The 18,733-nt window shown below is 42.7% G+C and overlaps 1 protein-coding gene and 1 long non-coding RNA gene across 5 annotated transcripts in view; one reads left to right on the top strand and one right to left on the bottom strand.

Annotated features, from left to right (window-relative positions):
• LOC128329873 (uncharacterized) overlaps positions 1-16,511 on the top strand; it is a 34,373-nt gene extending 17,862 nt beyond the window's left edge. Inside the window, exon 4 of the long non-coding RNA XR_008309827.1 lies at positions 16,326-16,511. This is a non-coding gene — a long non-coding RNA (uncharacterized LOC128329873). The remainder of the gene's footprint in view (positions 1-16,325) is intronic.
• The window catches only part of PAXIP1 (PAX interacting protein 1), a 41,095-nt gene that overhangs the window by 5,892 nt on the left and 16,470 nt on the right, over positions 1-18,733 (bottom strand). For all 4 annotated transcript variants that reach the window (XM_053261728.1, XM_053261727.1, XM_053261726.1 and 1 more), the window contains 11 exons: positions 17,945-18,040; positions 16,630-16,767; positions 16,317-16,438; positions 15,706-15,890; positions 15,312-15,355; positions 13,866-13,933; positions 13,213-13,315; positions 12,740-12,908; positions 10,099-10,199; positions 8,014-8,148; positions 7,779-7,854 (listed from right to left, as the gene is read on the bottom strand). In XM_053261728.1, coding sequence (XP_053117703.1) covers positions 7,779-7,854; positions 8,014-8,148; positions 10,099-10,199; positions 12,740-12,908; positions 13,213-13,315; positions 13,866-13,933; positions 15,312-15,355; positions 15,706-15,890; positions 16,317-16,438; positions 16,630-16,767; positions 17,945-18,040 — 1,237 coding nt within the window. The remainder of the gene's footprint in view (positions 1-7,778; positions 7,855-8,013; positions 8,149-10,098; positions 10,200-12,739; positions 12,909-13,212; positions 13,316-13,865; positions 13,934-15,311; positions 15,356-15,705; positions 15,891-16,316; positions 16,439-16,629; positions 16,768-17,944; positions 18,041-18,733) is intronic.

Raw genomic sequence — 18,733 nt, 5'->3', positions numbered from 1 at the left:
GGGGTGGATGCACTCCGCTTCCCTGCTGAGAATGGACTCTTCAGGTAAGTACAATGATCTGGATAGTGGTTCCAACATTCATAAGTAGTGGGGTTCTGGGCCTGCGCAGTTCAGCTTCGGGAAGAATTTGTAAGCTCCTTGCAACGCCAACCGCCCACTGCACGTGACTGCAGTACCCTCTAGTGGCGGTTAGGCATCTCCATATTCAGTTTCTTTCTGACCGCCATAGCGATCAGTACTCTGAGACTGTTTGCTCCTCGTGGAAAGTTTGTTATTCGTTTAAAGGCTTTTTGGACTTCTGGATACGGACTTTGACCTTTCTTACGGATTTCCCTTGGTTTTGGCATTAAATCTGATACCGTTTTGAACTTCTGGAACGGAGCTGACTATGCTTTTTCTTCATCCGACTGCTTTAACCACGATCTCGGACCTCACCCTACAACCTAGGAACTGAACGGTTACCAGTTTCTAAAAATGAGCAGCTTTAGCAAGGCGAGTAAATCTGGCAAGATTACTTTTAAACGTTGTACCGATTGCTGTGGAAAGATCCCCTCAACAGACAGCCATACCCTCTGTTTGTTTTGCCTAAGGGAAGCGCATGATACAAACGCAGCCAATGTAGCCTACGTGTGGAATGAGTCACTATTCCCAGTGGCAGAGGAACTCCAGCGGATACATAGACCTGAAATATGCATGCTCAAATCCAATGACCCAGAGTGGAGGATAAGACCCTTTCCCCCCAAAGTGCAGCAACTAAAAACAAAGACAAAAAGGTCTCTGACTGACAAAAACATCTAGTCCATTTGATGTATACTTTTTATAGCCTGCGAAGGGCTAGCGTGTGCCAGGACCTTTCCTTCACATTGGAAGGGTTAGGACAAAAAGAAGGTAAGAAAATTTCTTCCGATCTATGAAAAGCCTAATTATCTTAGGAACAAAAGAGGGATCTGTACGGAGAACCACATAATCTGGGAAGTTTTGACAAAAAGTGCCCCCAGCTCAGAAACTCTATGAGCTGAGGTAATGGCTATCAGAAACAGGACCTTCCAACAACAACAACAAATATTTATATTTGTTATAATAATATTTGTTATATTCTGCTTTTCAACAGAAGTTTCCAAAGCAGTTTACATAGAGAAATAATAAATAAATAAGATGGCTACCTGTCCTCAAAAGGCTCACAATCTAAAAAGAAACATAGACAGACACCAGCAACAGTAACTGTGCTGGGGGTGGATAGGGCCAGTTACTCTCCCCCTGTCTTCACATTGTCTCAAGTTTCTGTTTCCAGGACAGAAACTTAAGGTCTACTGATCTCAAGGGCTCAAAAGGTGCTTTGGTTAGTCTGTAGTACCAGATTCAGATCCCATGTGGGAAATCTGTGCACCACCGGAGCATTTAACAGAGCTGCCCCCCTCAGAAACCTCTTTATATGGGGATGGGCAGACAGTGACATGGAATCATTTACCCTCAGCACTGAAGAAAGTGCTGCCACCTGCCTCTTACGGGCATTTGGCTTTAGACCCCATGTAGCCCACCCTGCAAGCGAGGGCAGAATTCACCAAGGCAGGCGAGGAATCTATACCCTCCTGCCTGCACCAAACATTGAAGGCCATCCAGGATGCCTGATAAAGACAGAAAAACTGTCCCCCTACAACCAGATAATCAGCTCCAGCCTAAGGCAACCCGGGCGGGCCTTGGGTGACCTCTTCTACATCAGCCAGAAGACACCTCCACAGTGAGTACCAATGTACCTTTCTCGGCTGGTGTAGGAGGTCACCCAAGCTTGGGACATAGCACAGCACTAACCATGGGAGGGAAAACACCCAAGTTGGAGCTACTGACCCAGAAGGACCTGTTGCAGGACCCTCCAACCAAATGCCGCTCTGGCAGCTTCATGTTCATCCAACTTGTAATGTGTTGAAAATGTAAAAGGCGACAACCAAGTAGCTGCCTTGCAAATCTCTTCAAGGGACGCCGGTGAAGATAATGCAGCGGAAGTGGCTGCAGATCTAGATGAGTGAGCCGTAATCTGACCAGGCACTGGAAGTTTCTGGGCTTCATACAACGCCGTAATGCATGAACAGACCCATCGAGCGATAATGGCTGTAGAGACCTTGCATCCCATCTTAGAAGCCTTAAAGGCCACAAAAAGAGCATCTGACTTACGAAAAGCCTGCGTCCTGTCAATATATATCTTCAACGCCCTCCTGACATCCAGACAGTGCCACTCCTTCTCCACAGGGTGACGAGCATCCGGACAAAAAGAAGGTAAGTAAATGTCCGCCTCACGATGAAACTGAGAGTTTACTTAGGGATAAACCAAGGATCCAGGATAAGTCTCACAGAGTCCTTAGAGAAATACACAAATTACTCTTAACTGACAGAGCTTGCAATTCAGAAACCCTCCTGGCCAATGTTATGGCTACTAAAAAGGCCACCTTCCAGGACAAAATCTGCAATGACACAGATCAAAGTGGTTCAAATGGCCGAAACTGCAGACCCCGCAAAACAATATGCAAATCCCATGACGGAAAACGGTGGCAGACTGGTGGAGACAACAAAGCTGCCCCCCTCAAGAACTTGCATAGAAGAGGGTGCCGTGCCTGAAACGAACGCTGATGAGGAAACAACATCTTGATCAAGCACGTCGCCTGGCGTTTAAGCGTGTTGGGTTTCCGACCAAGCGCAAGGCCATCCTGAAGAAAATCCAGTAATTCCCTCAACCTGCACTTGTCTTGCTGCAGGGAGCGCTTTACTGTCCAACGCAGAAAACTATGCCAAGTTGATTGGTAAATCTTGTTGGTTGAACACTTTCTAGACACAAGGATAGTAAATTGGACCTTGACACAGGAGATCTGGACAGTCTGGCTATCTGAGTAGATGACCTACGGCCAAGTCAACTATCTTGGAAAACCAAGGCCCTCTGGGCCAAAAAGGTGCAATCAATATCAGGGATGCCTGTGACCCGCGTAGCTTCCTGAGGTAATGAGAGAGCAGTGGCACTGGAGGAAATGCATACAACAGACACGAAGGCCATGGCACCAATAGCGCATCCGTCTCTTCGCCCCCAAAGTCAGAAAACGTGAGTAAAACCTCTGAATCTTGGCATTCTGAGGATATGCGAACAAGTCTATCTGGGGACACCGCAGTCGCTCTGTCAGCCACCAAAATACTTGAGGGTGCAAGCCCCATTCTGCCAGCTGAATCTCCTGCTGACTTAGCCAATCTGCCCGAACGTTGGAAATTCCACTTACGTGATGGCCCAGAATGGATATTAATTTGTTCTCTGCCCAATCCAGCAACTCCATAGACTGAAGGAAGAGAGATCTTGACCTTGTCCCCTCTTGCCTGTTTATGTGTGCCTTGGTTGAGATGTTGTCTGTACAAACTAACATGTTCCTTCCTGGCGTGAAGGCTTTTAGGGCCAGAAAGACTGCCCACAGCTCGAGCCAGTTTATGCTGTGGAGTGACTCCTCCACCGACCAAAGCCCCTGGGCAGACCTGTTCTGACAGTGAGCCCCCTAGCCCAACAGGCTGGCGTCCGTAGTGACTATCACTCTCTCGGGTTCTATGAACAGCGTGCCCTTGTCTAGGTTCCCTGGGCCATCCACCAACAAATCGACTAGCGAAGAGACACTAAGAGAGGAATGTTCTTGTCACGCTTGAGAGCAATCCTATGCTGGTAAGGGAGAGCCCACTTTAACTGGCGTAGATGAAACCTCGCCCAAGGCACCGAGTAAATAGCCGCCACCATGAGAACCAACAACCTTGCTAGATTGAGAAGGCTGGCCCATGGTCTCGAAGCAATCACACAAGCCAGTGACGATAAGACCTCCATCCGATCCTGTGGCAGAAACAGTTTGCATACTGAAGTGTCCATTACCACGCCCAGATGACAAAGGCTCTGTGTGGGCTGTCAGGTGACTCTTGCCCACATTTATCAAAAACCCATGGGCATATAACACAGACATTGTTCTGGACAGAGCTGACCAAACTGCCCCTTCCGAACTCGCACAGATGAGCAAGTCATTGAAGTAACAACAAGCAGAGTATGTGTTGAATGAATAGATGAATGGGGATGTGCAATAGGCATCCTAGAGATCTATTAAAGCCATGTAGTCCCCCATCTGCAATGCCTCTGAGATGGTACGAAGAGTTTCCATCCTGAACCTCCTCTTTATCACAAAGTGGTTGACGGGGTGTAGGTTGAGAACTGCCTTAGCCGATCCGCCCTTTTTTGGCACTGTAAAAATCACAGAATAGATGTCCTTGCCTCTCTGAAGAGGTGGGACCTCCTCTATGGCCCCTATAGCCACCAGATGCTGAATGGCCATGGGCAACTCCTTGTGCTTTTCCAGTTTCCTGGATTTTGGGGTAAAGAAGAACTTGTTTCCTGGGGGGCTGGACAGCTCCACTTTGTACCCGTGTAGGATAATGGAAAAAACCCACCTGTAGGCTGATGGCAGAGCCCTGCGCTTATCCTTAGTTTCAATGACGACCTCTTTCAGGGCCTCATCCCCAAATAGCTTCCCCTCCGGCACAGGGAACAGCAACTAAATGAGCCCTAGAAATATTATCAACTTTCCAATATTTCAGCCATATGTTGCATCCTGCCAGGACACCTGCACTGACCACACATGCCGCGAATCGAACACTGTCCAGAGTAGCATCCGCTGAAAAGGCAGCCGCCCTCTGCAGATGAAGTAGCTTACGCCGCATCTTATATTGATCAGCTGGAGGGTCACTGAGTAACTCGTTGATCCACAAGACTTTCTAGACACCAAGGACGCAGTGGTGTCAGCTCTGATGGCCATTGCTGAAGCCTCGTGGGCCCTGCGCAGTGCAGATTCCGCTTTTCTGTCTCCTGGCTCCTAAAAAAAGGAGTCCCCATCCTTGGGAACCACTATGCTACTAAGTAGGTCCCCGAAGGGAGCATCCGTAAGTGGGACCTTCAGCAAGTCCAGAGTCTCCTCCTCAAAGTTGTACAATTTGCTAGCCAAAGCCGACGTACATCTGGGAGTCGCAATAGCCACCCATTCCTCCTTGATGGTATTAGTAAAGCCCTCAGGCATCACTGATTTAATTCTGCGGTACCTTAGCCTTAGGCAGCACCAAGGAGCCCGAGGACACAGGAGAGACCTGTTCCTCTATAACTGGCTTCAGATCAAGTGCAGCAATAGCCTGGTTAATTAGTGGCTAAAAATCCTCCATAAGAGAGAGCCTCTGACTGTGTAATTTTGCTTCAGAGTCCTCAATAATCTCCCCCTCTTCCAAGGAGGAGGACCCCTTGTCTGGGTCACCCAGCAATGTCTCCGACCCACTGCCCACGGGTCACAATAAATCTGGGGAGTCCTCTACTGACTCATCTGAAGACCTTCCCCTACCCCTGGGCACAGAGTCCTGGCATATAGCCACCCTGAGCTGCTTAGCAAGCACCGTCTCCTCCTGAGAGTCTGAGGACGACACATAGATCACAGCCTGCTGCTTCCAATGCCTTGCAGGCTTCACTGCCAGAGAGACTTGAATGGCCTCCTGAATCCAGCCCTGTACAGTGGCAGCATCGGGGGGAACCCCCACATTCCCTGTAGGAGTAGGCCCTGAGGGAGGGGCCACATAGGGGGCATCTGTGACCACCTCCTCACCCCCCTGAGCAAGTCCCGATCTCACCGGGGGAAGCTGTTAATGGCCTTCTGGGTGCTCTGACGCCCCGTCCATGGGCCCAGCACCGCCTGCCTCATCATCCCGCACGTCCTCTCCATCTGATTCCGACGGGCTCTGGGGCAACCACTCCTGATGACGTTCCTTTCGGCGCAGCCCCAGCGCTTGCTGAGGCAGTCTTCCTCCTGTACAACCAACTGCTAGAGAAAGGAGCAGGGGGGGGGGGATCTTGCGGGCTTACCTTGCCTGCGCTGCCGGGCGAAAGCTCTCCCACCAACAGGACGCCTTGTCGGGACGCCTCCACTTCTTGTGCCGCTGCTTGTGTCCTGCTACGGTGGATGGCTGGCGGCATGAATTGCGCCCAGTCTCCTCACCGATATCTGGCGACAGTGAGGACCGCTGTGGCCTACTGGCACCAGCGAGGTCCTCTGATACATCTGCCATTTTCCTTACAGGATTCGCGCAGTCCCAAGTTTTTGGCGGGAACAGGCGCTGACAGGTGGATCTCTCCCTAACGGCCAGGAGTCCGAAGGTCGTCTTAGCGGACATTGGCCAAAGGGTCAGCAAGAGGTGAGGAGAGGTAACAAATAACAGAACGGACAGTAGGAAAGACAGATATGAAATAACTAATTTTTAATTTATTTTATTATTATTATTTTAATTCTTTTCTTTTTTCTTTAGTAACTAGAGAAAACTAAGAGTAGTAGAATACCAGGTGAAGAAGAGATTGGAAATAGTCAAAAATAATAGGAATATAAGCAGAAGAGAAGAAGGGGCCTAGTAAACAAGGCCAGAGCCAGTGAGCTGTAATGAGAGCCTTCTGGAGCAAAGGCAGGAAGTAGAACTGAGGAGATCCGCCCACATGCACTGGGTTAAGGATCTTCAAGCATGACTACTTCCTGCCTTTTGGAGCATGTGGGGGGATGTAATCCCAAGCTTGCTACCAAGCTAGCTACCAGACATGCAGAGTGTATTTGAGTTCACACCAAATAAGACCAAGTCCCATCTGTGGTGATTAATCGGTGATGACTCATTTGCACATGCAAGTTGCCACTTGATGCTGCCATTTCCAAATTTGCTTTATTGAAGTCTTACCTGCTCAGCAGCTGGGAAGACCCACTGGGCCCCTCTCCTCTCCAGCATGATATCAGTTGAATTGGAGATGCTTCTCCACAAGCCTGCGCTGGTTCCCAGGTATCTGGGAACTCTTAGGATGTAATCCCAAGCTTGGGTGACCTCCTACACCAGGCGAGAAGCTCCGGCCTTCCCCTTGCAGAAAACATGGTGTAGAAAAGCTCGAGAAAAGCCAAACACCGTGACTACCCTGCCGTTTTGGAGCCAGGCAGGGCAAAACTGGGATTCTCAAGGGAAGCTCCTCCCACTCGTAGGAGGAGGCCCTCTGGGGAGTATTGAAATATGACTGGCCCTGTCTAGGAGCAAATGGGAGAGAGCAACCCACTATCAGATGCACTCTTCTTCCCTGCTGGAGAATGTTACTAGAATAACATGTTCTGCCTTTGTTTACTGTACCAAAAGTAAGGACTGTAGGTTTACCACTAAGTAGTTTAAGCATTCTTCCAAACATTGATTATTCTTTAGAGGTAAATCTGAACCTGTGAAACAGTAATTGCAGAAGGCATGTACCTCAGGACAAAACAGTGGCTGACGTGATACACAGCTTAATGTGCAGGACTCAGAAGCACCTGCGCTGTAGCAAGTATCTATAAAACACATCCAAAATGTGGTGCAAAAGGGCTCTTCTGCTACTTCTTACTCTTGAGCAATTGCATGTAATGACACTGCTTGCATTTGGAATTATGTAGACATAGTCACAATGTGTGATTGTGCAAGGGGAAGTAGTAGTAGAAGATCCCTTTTGTACACACTGCGGGCACATTTTCCAGACATGCACAGTAGCGCAGGTGGTTCTGAACCACCCACATTAAGCTATGGAGCAGGGCAGCAGAAATCCTTTTAGCAGCCAATGCCACAACTACTAGACTAGGACACATGTACTGTATGTACTTATTATCCCAAAGTCTAGCACTGTCTACCTCATAAATGTCCAGTAGCACTGTTAAATATGAAAATGGATTAACAAGGGAACATGCGCATACCTATGCCTCTGGCAAAGTATTCTCGACACAAGTGAAGGTCATTTTCGCAGGAGATCAGGATAATTTCTGACAAGCTCTAAATAATTTAAAAAAAAAAGAATCAGCTGAAACAGACACACCTTTTTCTAAACTTGTTGTAAACTGCCCAGAGTCGTAAGTTTTGGGCGGTATAAAAATATGTCAAATAAATAAATAAATAGACACATACTAAAAAATCAAATGAAATCACACTCACTTTATTTTGCTTGTGTTCCATCAGTTTTCGGAAAGAAGGTTGTTTGGACAATACCTTTCCTCCCGCACATTCCACAATAGATTTCATGGTAGAAAGGCTAGGGCAAATTCCAGGTGTAATATAGAAGTACTTTCCCTACAATCAAGATGCATGCATTAAACACAAAAGCACTTGTGACATTATGAGTTGGTGCTAGTACTCCAATAAATTAACCATCAGTCAACAACAATGCTATGAGTGGCTGCTGTGGTCTCCCTACTTTCCTGGCATTAATTTGTACTCTGTTTACTACATTGATATGTGCCTGTTTGCTAAGGTGGTTTATACTTACTAACGATAACAAAATAATACTAACAATAAAAAGGTGTAAGAGGCGGATGGCAGTCTTCAGGAGCTTCATCCAAGACGGTCTACAGGAGCTGATAACACGAGCTTTCTGGCCAGGGCTTCTCCACTTATTTATTAATATGTTAACTTCCCACCACTGTCTTGCCTCTCATTTGCCTCTCATTAGAAAGCTTTCCCTTTTATGCTCAAGTACACATTCCCCCATCCCCCTGCAATTCAACATCTTACTAAATTCTTCTGCAGGGGAGGACAAGGCAGTTTCTGACCTTTCCTAATCCAGACTTCAACAATTCCACAATATCTCAAGACATCTCTTTTAATACACTTTATCAAAGTTCTTTGTGTGTGCCAATATTCAGCACCCACCACAATTCCAAGAGGAGAAAGCATTTATGTACAAAAATATTCAAAACGTTGTTCCAGGACACTGAGCAACAAGCTGAAGCTTTGTGAAGTGATAAGTGCAAGAAGAGATCTTGACACAGACATACCCTACATGTTTGAAGATGCCAAGTTTTAAGTAGTTCATAAAATATCTGCTTCTATGAATGCAACTGGGCCAGCTCCTGAGCAGTGCTTCAGAAGTTCAAATAAAATTGTAATTTTACACCTGCTGAGCATAGAAAAGGTTCACTATGGCTACAGCACTTTCCTTATAACCCTCATTTTCCTATACAGTAAACACACAATTCTCCTTCATAACCCTTAAACAAGAAGTTAACTCTGCTGCCAAGATTCAATATGTCAAACCATCAGCCAATAAAGTACCGTAGAGCAACTCTTAAATGTGTGGATTTTCTGGAATTAGCAGTCCTGATTTTTAGCTGTGCACAGTCCTAAGGAATATTCTCTTTTCCCCAACAAAAGGAGGCACTTAATTTATTTTTTAAAGAGAGGACTTAATTTAAAAAAACCCAACACCACCACAAAGACAGTGGTTCAGTTCAAATAAGAACATGCTATGCCTTGGTCAAAGCAGCTTAATATTTTTTTCAATGGGATTTTTGAATGTATAAAACCATGGTTTTCAACTGACTGGCAAATGAAAATCAGAAGTCATGGTCTGAAGTGGATTTACACACCTTTGCTTTGCTGCGATGTCTAGTTCAGCAAAATCATGGTTTCAGCCATTATTCTGTCTCCAAAGGCTGCTGTATTAAGGGGATAGGAGTGGGCTTATGAAACCAAATGCTGCAAGATGGAAAAGGAAAGCTGACAAGCAGTCCCAACCATGGTTAACCCTTTTGTACTTCTGGAAGTGCAAACCATGGTATGGCATGAGATTTGAACTGAACCAGTAATGGCTGACATCCAGACTACTGGAGTGCTTGTGTAGCAGCACTGTGCTGGTACTAAAAGGGAGAGGCAATTTTCATTGATCTCCCCTTCCCTCTGAAGCAGACTATGACAGGGACATATTTTTGGGAGTGTCAGTCAGTTCCAGAGGGAAAGGGAGATCAACAACACACACCTCCCTTGTAGCACCAGCACGGTGTTAGCAGCACCATAGCGTGCTTAGTCTGGATATCTGTCAAAATGCATCTGTCATGGCTAATTACATGGTTAAAGACATAGTCAGTCTGTCACAGCTAATTAGTTATACTGAACCAAATCCTATAAGTGGTTGGAAAACCTGATAATTCATTCTCTGGGTTAAGGAAGAAAATATAAGTATTGCATTTATCATTTAGTCCAAAGCACTATTGCATTTAGTGACTTTTTAAAAAGCGCATGTACCTTAAAAAGTGGCGCCACTTGTGCTCTTTTTAGAGACTCTTCTAAACTGAAACAGAAAAGAACTTCAGCTTCTGCATCTCTGAGAATGTAGTTTTGTTCTTCTAAAACAGAAAAACAACAAAACTGTAAAAAAATTATGACCCAAGATGTAAATTTATTCCTTATTGAGAATATTAAAGAAAAGTTGGACCCAGAAGTGCTTCTTTTAAGCAGAAAAGCCCTTCCACAATTTCCTTGATGCCCCCTGCCACACCCCACCACCATGGCAGCACCTCATTCCATGTTGTTCGGGAGGCGGCAGTCCCCTTCAAGATCAGATGTTCGGGAAGTGGGAGAGCTCCACTGTGGTGAGCAGAATTAGGAGCCAGTGTGGAGCAGTGGTTAGGGCCGGACTATGAGCAGGTTCAAATCCCTGCTCAGCATGAAGTTCATCAAGTAATCTTGTGTCAAGATTATTCTCAGCCTAAATTTACCTGACACGGTTGTTGTGAAGACAAAAATGGGAGGAAAGGGAAAACCTTGTACACCACCTTGAGTGCTTTGGAAAAAGGGCAAGCTGGGATACAATAATAATTATGCTGCCATTTTCTGAACCTAACCCCTCTGTCATCAGAAAAAAATATGCATTTATGATTATAGTACTAAAATAGCTGATGCTTCTGAAGTCCAGGTGATGATATTTTAGCTCTTTTGATTTAACAACCACATTTATCTGGGCAACATCCAGAGAAACTGTGATGTGGTCTGCCTTCATATGATTAAAAAGGCCCCTCTACACTCGAGAAACACAGCCTGCTTATGACTATTAGTTATGTCGCCACCACTCCTTGATTCTCCTATAGATCTGGGCCAAATAAGGAGTACCTTTTTAATCTGCTATCTTTAATGTAACATACAAATTGGGTGGAAGGTATCATGGGAGTTACTACTAGAGAAACCCTCATATAACAAACCTTTTCTAACACATACAGGGCATTTATTCAGGAACTGAACGGTTGCCCATGTAATCTGGTGGACCACTGTGTGAAACAGGATGCTGGACTAGAGAAGTCCTGATCCAGCAGGCTATTCATATGTTGTTAAAGTAAAATAAATAACCTATAAGACATACAAAGCAGACCAACTCAAACACAACTTATTATCAGTTATTTACAGTTTAACTCCAATTCTCATTTCCGTAATTGGGATAATATATATAAAAGACTATCAGTACTGTTAACAGACTCTGGAATGCTCTCCCAGTGGCTATTCGCTCCTTGGTCTCCATCACAGTTTTTAGAAAGCATGTTAAATCTTGGCTTTTTACCCAGGCTTTTATATGATTGTCTCTACTGCTGCTTCTTTGTATTTTATACAGTTCTTATGCTTGTATTTTAAGTCTTTTTAGTCAGATTTGCTTTTATATTTTAGCTTAATAATTTAATTGTGTCATTTTTATAGTCCTGTTTTTAATTTTTATGTGAACCATCCTGGGATTGTTTTAATGAAAGGCAGTATACAAATTTAACAATAAAATAAATAAACAAACAAACAAACAAACAAACAGGCCGCGGGGCCACCAAAATCTCAGAAAGCTATTTTGCCTACATTCCTCATATTTGATGTTTTAAGATTTAAAATATAAAAAACCTTTCTGCCTGGCTGCAGCAGGGTCAGAATGCTGAGTCCTCTCCAATGGCTTGGCTGGGACCAATTGTGATTTGGCTCCTCCCCTCCAAGACATGTGCTCATTTGCAGCCAGTCAGCCACCCTCTAGCAGAGAAATGTTGAAGGAAATTGTGATGTTTATTGCTTTTTTATTAGTACTGTAACCGGCACTGAGAATTCAGGTTGGAAAGGTGGGGGCATAGGGGAAAATCAAATAATAAATCCCATTAATTTCAACAGGACTTTATTTATTTAAGTTAGACATAATAAATAATGGCCAACATCCAGGCTATTGCTGCCTGTGCACAGACATGTTGCACTATCAAGGTGTGCTAGCTAGACGTGCTAAGTCAGGAACTTGCATCCCAGACTATGTTGTGCTCCCAATAAACACAGTCTGCTGCTGTCAAACCTCTTCCTGACATGTTTTGCATGAAAGACTTGTATAAAGTGAAACTTCAAACATCTCCATGACTTCACAGAGCCACATGACTTGCACTAGCACAACTTTGTTCATTACACAAGTGCAACATTAGTCTGGAAGTTGGCAAATAACTAATGTTGTTTATGATTTAAATAACAATATTAAAAAGAAGCTGGAAGTGTAGTAGGTGAGCGTTATCTTATTTTTAAATAACTAGATTTTTTAAGAGGCTCCAAAGAACCAAGACTATCATTTTCACTACATGCAAAAAAATTAGGCTGGCGGGGGGGAGACCAGGAACTTTTTTCTGTTAGGTAAATATTGCTGCCCAGTGGCAGAAAGGTGATGGTGGTGGGGGAGACTTTTAAAATAAAGCATGAGCATTTAAAAAAAAATTCATGAGGAAAAAAAATATTCTAATGCAGTGATCATCACTATTTGTGAAGTGAAGGCCACTGCCACTGAGCTGCTCGAAACCAATCCCCCCCACTTTGGACTGTATCCCCACCACTGTGGAATCTGGGCTGCCAGTAGCCACCTTTGCACTGGCCTTTGTCCCTATTTACTTACCTATAAACTTCTGACCCTTGAAGCACTCTTCTAACCATTCTGGAGTTACTATATGCTTTACAACTGAAATTGCTGTTAGGAATTTTACAGTACGAGTCACTTTACTAGCTATTAGATGAGTACATTTCTGGGCAGATTCTGCAACTTCACCTCCAAGAATGTAGAGTTTCTGAAAATGGTTAAATACACATATTAGGACTTTCAGCCAAATCATAACAGATAAATCACCTAAAACAGCATAAATATGAGCTGGTTCACACATGCAGGTAAGCCACCTGATAATTGTGCATTGGCAATAATCTGGCAGCTGAATTATTTCTGTGATGGCACATTCATACACACAAGATATAACCTGATGCAACAAATAGACTTGTGTGACAGCCCTTAGATATACAAAACAGTCTTGTGAACAAAAAAAGAAAAGTTGCAGGAGCTTTTCTTTTTTTAACTCAAGAAAAAGTGAGGGACGTCACCTTGATATACTGATGCACCTGTGAAGGCTCAAATCCTGTGAAGAGCACCACTGGGGTCAATTCAGGTGTTAGTTTTTTAGTAGGTGTTGGCAAGTCTTCAATTCTACAAATATAAAATACTGTTAAAAATGAAGCATAATATTTTTACATTTAAAAAAATAATACTGCTTTGACAAACCATTTGCAAAGCAAATATTTAAGTGGAGAAAACTTGACATTTAGTAAGCCCATATGATGCATGAACATTCCCTACACACATTGGCCACTTGCGTTTGGTTTTAGCTCATGCAGCACTTGTTTGCAGGAAAATGCTTAACCTCTGCATTCAAATAGCTAAGAGTGCCAATTTTTAAAATGATGACTGATACAAACAGGAGATTCTGAAATGTCCCTCTTTTCTTTAGCTATAATTCAATTACTTTTGCACGTTATTTATTTCTTACTATGCTCGCTATATAGTTTCTTTTCTTACATGTTTTGTACCCTCTCTCCTTCCAAATTCTACTTATTCACTCCTCCCCAACAGATATGTATGTATACTTCTCTCTAGATAAAAAACAGCAGAAAAAGAGCCTAGACTGTTCTAACCATTTGTCAATAATATGCCATCTACAAGGAAACTTGGAATTGTTGGGTTATCTATGTTCTCTCACCTTGGCCGCTTGGTAGAAGGCTGAATTACTGATTCATTTTGCTTTGGTTTCAGCGGTAATCTCACACCCTACAATTAGACAATATATGTATATAAGTTTTCCTATGCACTAAATTGTTTCTTACTTCACAATGTAATATTTTATAATAATTAAAGAAAAGTGTACACACCCTTAGCACTTGTATTTAAGATAGCTACACTTAATGTTGCTGCAAAAAAATCACTGCAGGTCCTAGGTACCTTCACAAGCACATATACTTGCCAACAAAATCTTATCTAACTTATTTTTTGTAACATGTACACCAGAAACCTTACAAGAAATATGAAGTTAAAAATTCAGGACAAGTTTTGATTAAGTCTGTCCATAAGCCAGTGTGGTGTAGTGGTTAGAGTGCTGGACTAGGACCTGGGAGTCCCGAGTTCAAATCCCCATTCAGCCATGATAATTGCTGGGTAACTCTGGGCCAGTCACTTCTCTCTCAGCCTAACCTACTTCACAGGGTTGTTGTGAAGAGAAACCTAAGTATGTAGCAACCACTCTGGGCTCCTTGGAGGAAGAGTGGGATATAAAATGTAAAAAACAAAACAAAATACCCACATTATAACTAAATTAACAGTTCGCTTAAAGTTATGAGGTGTTTTCATATTAAAAAGTGTGTTTTCCCCATCAAATAGTAGGATAGATATCTAAAGGATAGATAACATTTCCTTGGTCTGGAACTTTCCCACCCTTTCAAGAAAGAGAATTTTAAAGAAACAAAATTTCAGTCCAGAGAGTCACAGTATACCTCAATACAGATGAATGATTTCCATTAGAGGTAAAAGCATGTGGGTTAAACATATTACTACACAGCTAGACACTCTTTCCTCTCCTCTCCGATAAAATAAATTCTATGCACTCTATCCAGCAGATCTACATATGGACTATGTGGGAGATTGGGACACAAGTTTCTAATCATGGTTTTAAAAATATCTTTTGAAAAATCATACAAACACAAAAACTTCCTGAAATAGTTGTGAGCTTTTTGATCATGCATACGGGACAACTGCTTCTTGATATTCATACAGTGGGTGTCAGCTAACTAGCAGTTTGGGATGCTGAACTGGAGAAACCATATAAAAAGAGTCCCAAATACAGTTCTGGGAAATCATAAATATACAATATATGGCATTCAAGCTAGTACACTGTAGTTGTGTTTTAATATTTTGTCCTTAAAAGTATGTATGAACAAGTAAACATTTCTAGTAGCATCTCCCTTCTTCTAAAACAGAAAAAAAAATGGAATAAATTTTTTTAAAGAAAAATTATACTTCAGAGAGAGAGAGGAGGCATTTCTGTTCCACTTCAGGTTTGCAATCCTCCTTCAAAAACCAATTTATCTTTCAATTTCCCACTGAAATAGCTGTAAAGATAAAAACCCTCAAAACTGAGATTATGTCAACATACCATTAGAATTTCCGATGATACCTTTAATGGTACTCTCCAAGCATCTGGCAACCATGAAGAGAAAAGGCAAATAAGAGTGTTAGTAAGTTCTTACTCTCCAGGTATGTATTTTTGATGTTCGAATACACTGGTTCAATACACCCAGTTTTCTCAGGGCAGATAGTACAGTCTACACAAGGCAGAACTATATATACCACCTCTTGTTTCAAGTAGTGCTTCCCATGATGTTCAGTACTGCATTAGGCTTGCACCAGGAGTAGAAAGCTGCATCCGTACAGGCTTCTCTCAAAATATGCCAAGTTCAAGAAAACTGAGTAATTCACGATTATGTTTTTGTGTACCAAGAGGTGACTTTCATGATTCACAAGTCTGCATATCTGGCAAGTCTGCTTACCCAAAAGGTTTAGAACTAGATGCTGATTAGGAGCAAGTGGTTCTTGAAGGTTGAATACTGTGTACCGATTGTGCTGTATTTGCCGCAATGCTTCAAAATTTCCAAGCAAAATGTCACAAAGCCATTGTGCATTCACACATGGTATCCTCCACTCTTTGGCTTTCTCATACTTTAAGCCGCTAGCCCTAGAAGAAAATAGACATGTAACTGTTACTGGCCATTTTAGGCCCAAGTCAAAATGTACAAATCCCCATTTCAGCTTTCAATTCTGCTTATTATTTTTAAAAGTTGTCAACTATTATGATATATATCCTGTAGTTATAAGTAAGCATGGCATGGAATTTATGAACCTGGATATTATCTGATTAATTAACAGCTTAAAAGCCAATAAAGTACACCACTCAAAAAGACTCATACACAAATGAAAATTATAGTGGCTTAGATGCCAACTACATCATCATCAAGAGAAATGAATATGGCCTACAAATACAAGTTTTTATTCCCAAAAAGGTGTGCCTCAACTTGCACAAGAGAAGCACTTATGCTACCAACATTATTATTCCAGAACAATAGGCATTTACTACTGAATATCACTGAGATATGCCACTTACTCCTTACAGATGAGAACCGAATTGCTGCGACAAAGATAGCCTGTGTACCTTGCACCTGCTAGGTAAGCCATCAGTTTAAGATCATCTCTGTCACTATCAAGAAAACCTGTCACCGAGATTATCTGGTACAGAAAACGAATGAAACAAAGACAAAAGTAGATTTGTGTAATTGTGCTTTCCCCTGATTAAACACAATTTTCAAACACTATGAGTTACATATTTATTTTTGTAATTTTTCAGGCATAAAGTACTGCATAAAGTCAATATTAGCATCAGCAGTATTTAATCAAAAGAACTAGTTTTGTTTTCTTACATGCTGAGAACATGGTTTCGCTCCTGGTGGAAATGCTACTGGAAAATGAAGTGCTCGATGGGGTGGTATCATTTTCTTCTTTTTTAGCACAGAGTTCAGCCAGTGTGCTGTGATACATCTCTTCCTTTCCCTCAAAGCCTGCAACACACATCAGCAACAGAACAATGTCACTGCAGATTTTAATGCAAGACATTTTAAAAGTCATGTACATATGAAGGTACCCTATATCATAACACACAATTGGTCCACCTACCTTAGAACTGTCTAGAGTCTAGACTCTAGACAAACAGGCAGTAGCTCTTTAGGATTTCTGATAACCATCCTTCCCAGCTCTACATTTATTTATATAAAATATTTATGCCCCTCCCCTCCAGTAAATTACTGCTTGGGGGAGCTCACAACATTTATAAAATAGTTACAATGTAAAATCAGACTAATAAAATTAATCAAATTAAGCTAATTTGAAAGTTACTTTAAAAAACTAAGAATTGTAAAAACTAAAGAACCTACCAGACATAAGCAACAGGTGAAACATTTAAAAGCCTCTTTAAAAAGATGTGTTTTAGTTGTTTTTTTAAAAACACTGAGGGAAGGAATATGGCAAAGCTCTCCAGGGAGGGTGTTCTAGAGCTGAGGGGCCACAACTGAAAAAACCCCATCTCTAGTCCCCACCAACTGGATCTCTGTCAGTGGCGAGGCCATGAGCAGGGCCTGAAATGATGAGCGGAAGGCCCTGGCAGGTTCCTATGGAGATGCCAGGGACATAACCAGGGCTTTCTGTACACAAAGCATGCATTATACCACTGAGCTACAGTCCTTCCCCAAAAATAGTTACTTGAAAATAACTGACAAGGTGGACATTTGGTTTATAACGCTTCAAGCTACCTCCTTCAAATCAAAGTGATGTAGGCACAGGATATAGCTGTAGTTGAATGTGGGAACCTAAACCTGCTAACTGGACAAAGGGACACCTTTTTAAGTAATGGCTGTCTTTTATTTAGCAGGGAGAGAGCAATTGTTTCTATTAAGCCCAACACAGATCTCTCCAGTCACGGTTGCAGGTGGCTGGGTGTTTAGGAACAGAGAACCAACTTCTCATACCTTTTGTTATGTAAACTGCTTTGAGAACCTTTGTGTTGGAAAGGATATACTTTTAATAAGTTAACAATAATTTGTTCCAGAATTATTAGTGACCAGAAGGAACCAAACTTTTGCCTTAGCAAGAAATACATTTAGACTCCTTGATGTTATACCACTCAGCAAAAGCAAATGAACAGTTGTGTTTCTTAGGTCAACATGTGCCACTTTGTCTTACCTGAGCATACATATTACTAAGCTGACTTTCACAGAGAAGATGTGTACATCGACTTGTGAGTGTAGGATCCACTGTACCACCATGTGCTTGAATAATCTAGAATACCAATGAAAATATCTTTAATCTCTTTAAACCATTCCCCATATTACATGGGAATATGCCACATTTTAAAAGGATAGTACATTTACATAAAGATAACATTGTACAGTGAGGGAAATAAGTATTTGATCCCCTACTGATTTTGTCCGTTTGCCCTCTGACACAGAAATGACCAGGCTATAATTGGAATGGTAGGTTTATTGTAGCTGTGAGAGACAGAATAACAACAAACAAACCCTCAAAAGCCCAGTGCCCAAAAGTCAGCGATGGATTTGCATTGTAGTGAGGGAAATAAGTATTCGATCCCTTCACAAAAGATGTCTTAGTACTTGGTGGCAAAACCCTTATTGGCAATCACAGAGGTCAGACGTTTCTTGTAGTTGGCCACCAGGTTTGCACACAACCCAGGAGGAATGTTGTCCCACTCCTCTTTGCAGATCCTCTCCAAGTCAGAAAGGTTTCGAGGCTGGTGTTTGGCAACCCGAACCTTCAGCTCCCTCCACAGATTTTCTATGGGATTAAGGTCTGGAGACTGGCTGGGCCACTCCAGGACCTTCATGTGCTTCTTCTTGAGCCACTCCTTTGTTGCCTTGGCTGTGTGTTTTGGGTCACTGTCATGCTGGAATACCCATCCACGACCCATTCTCAATGCCCTGGCTGAGGGAAGGAGGTGCTCAGCCAAGATCTGAT

Source organism: Hemicordylus capensis, chromosome 6 (genome assembly GCF_027244095.1).
Source record: "Hemicordylus capensis ecotype Gifberg chromosome 6, rHemCap1.1.pri, whole genome shotgun sequence".
Lineage (NCBI taxonomy): Eukaryota > Metazoa > Chordata > Lepidosauria > Squamata > Cordylidae > Hemicordylus > Hemicordylus capensis.
This window is presented reverse-complemented; position numbering and strand designations above follow the sequence as displayed.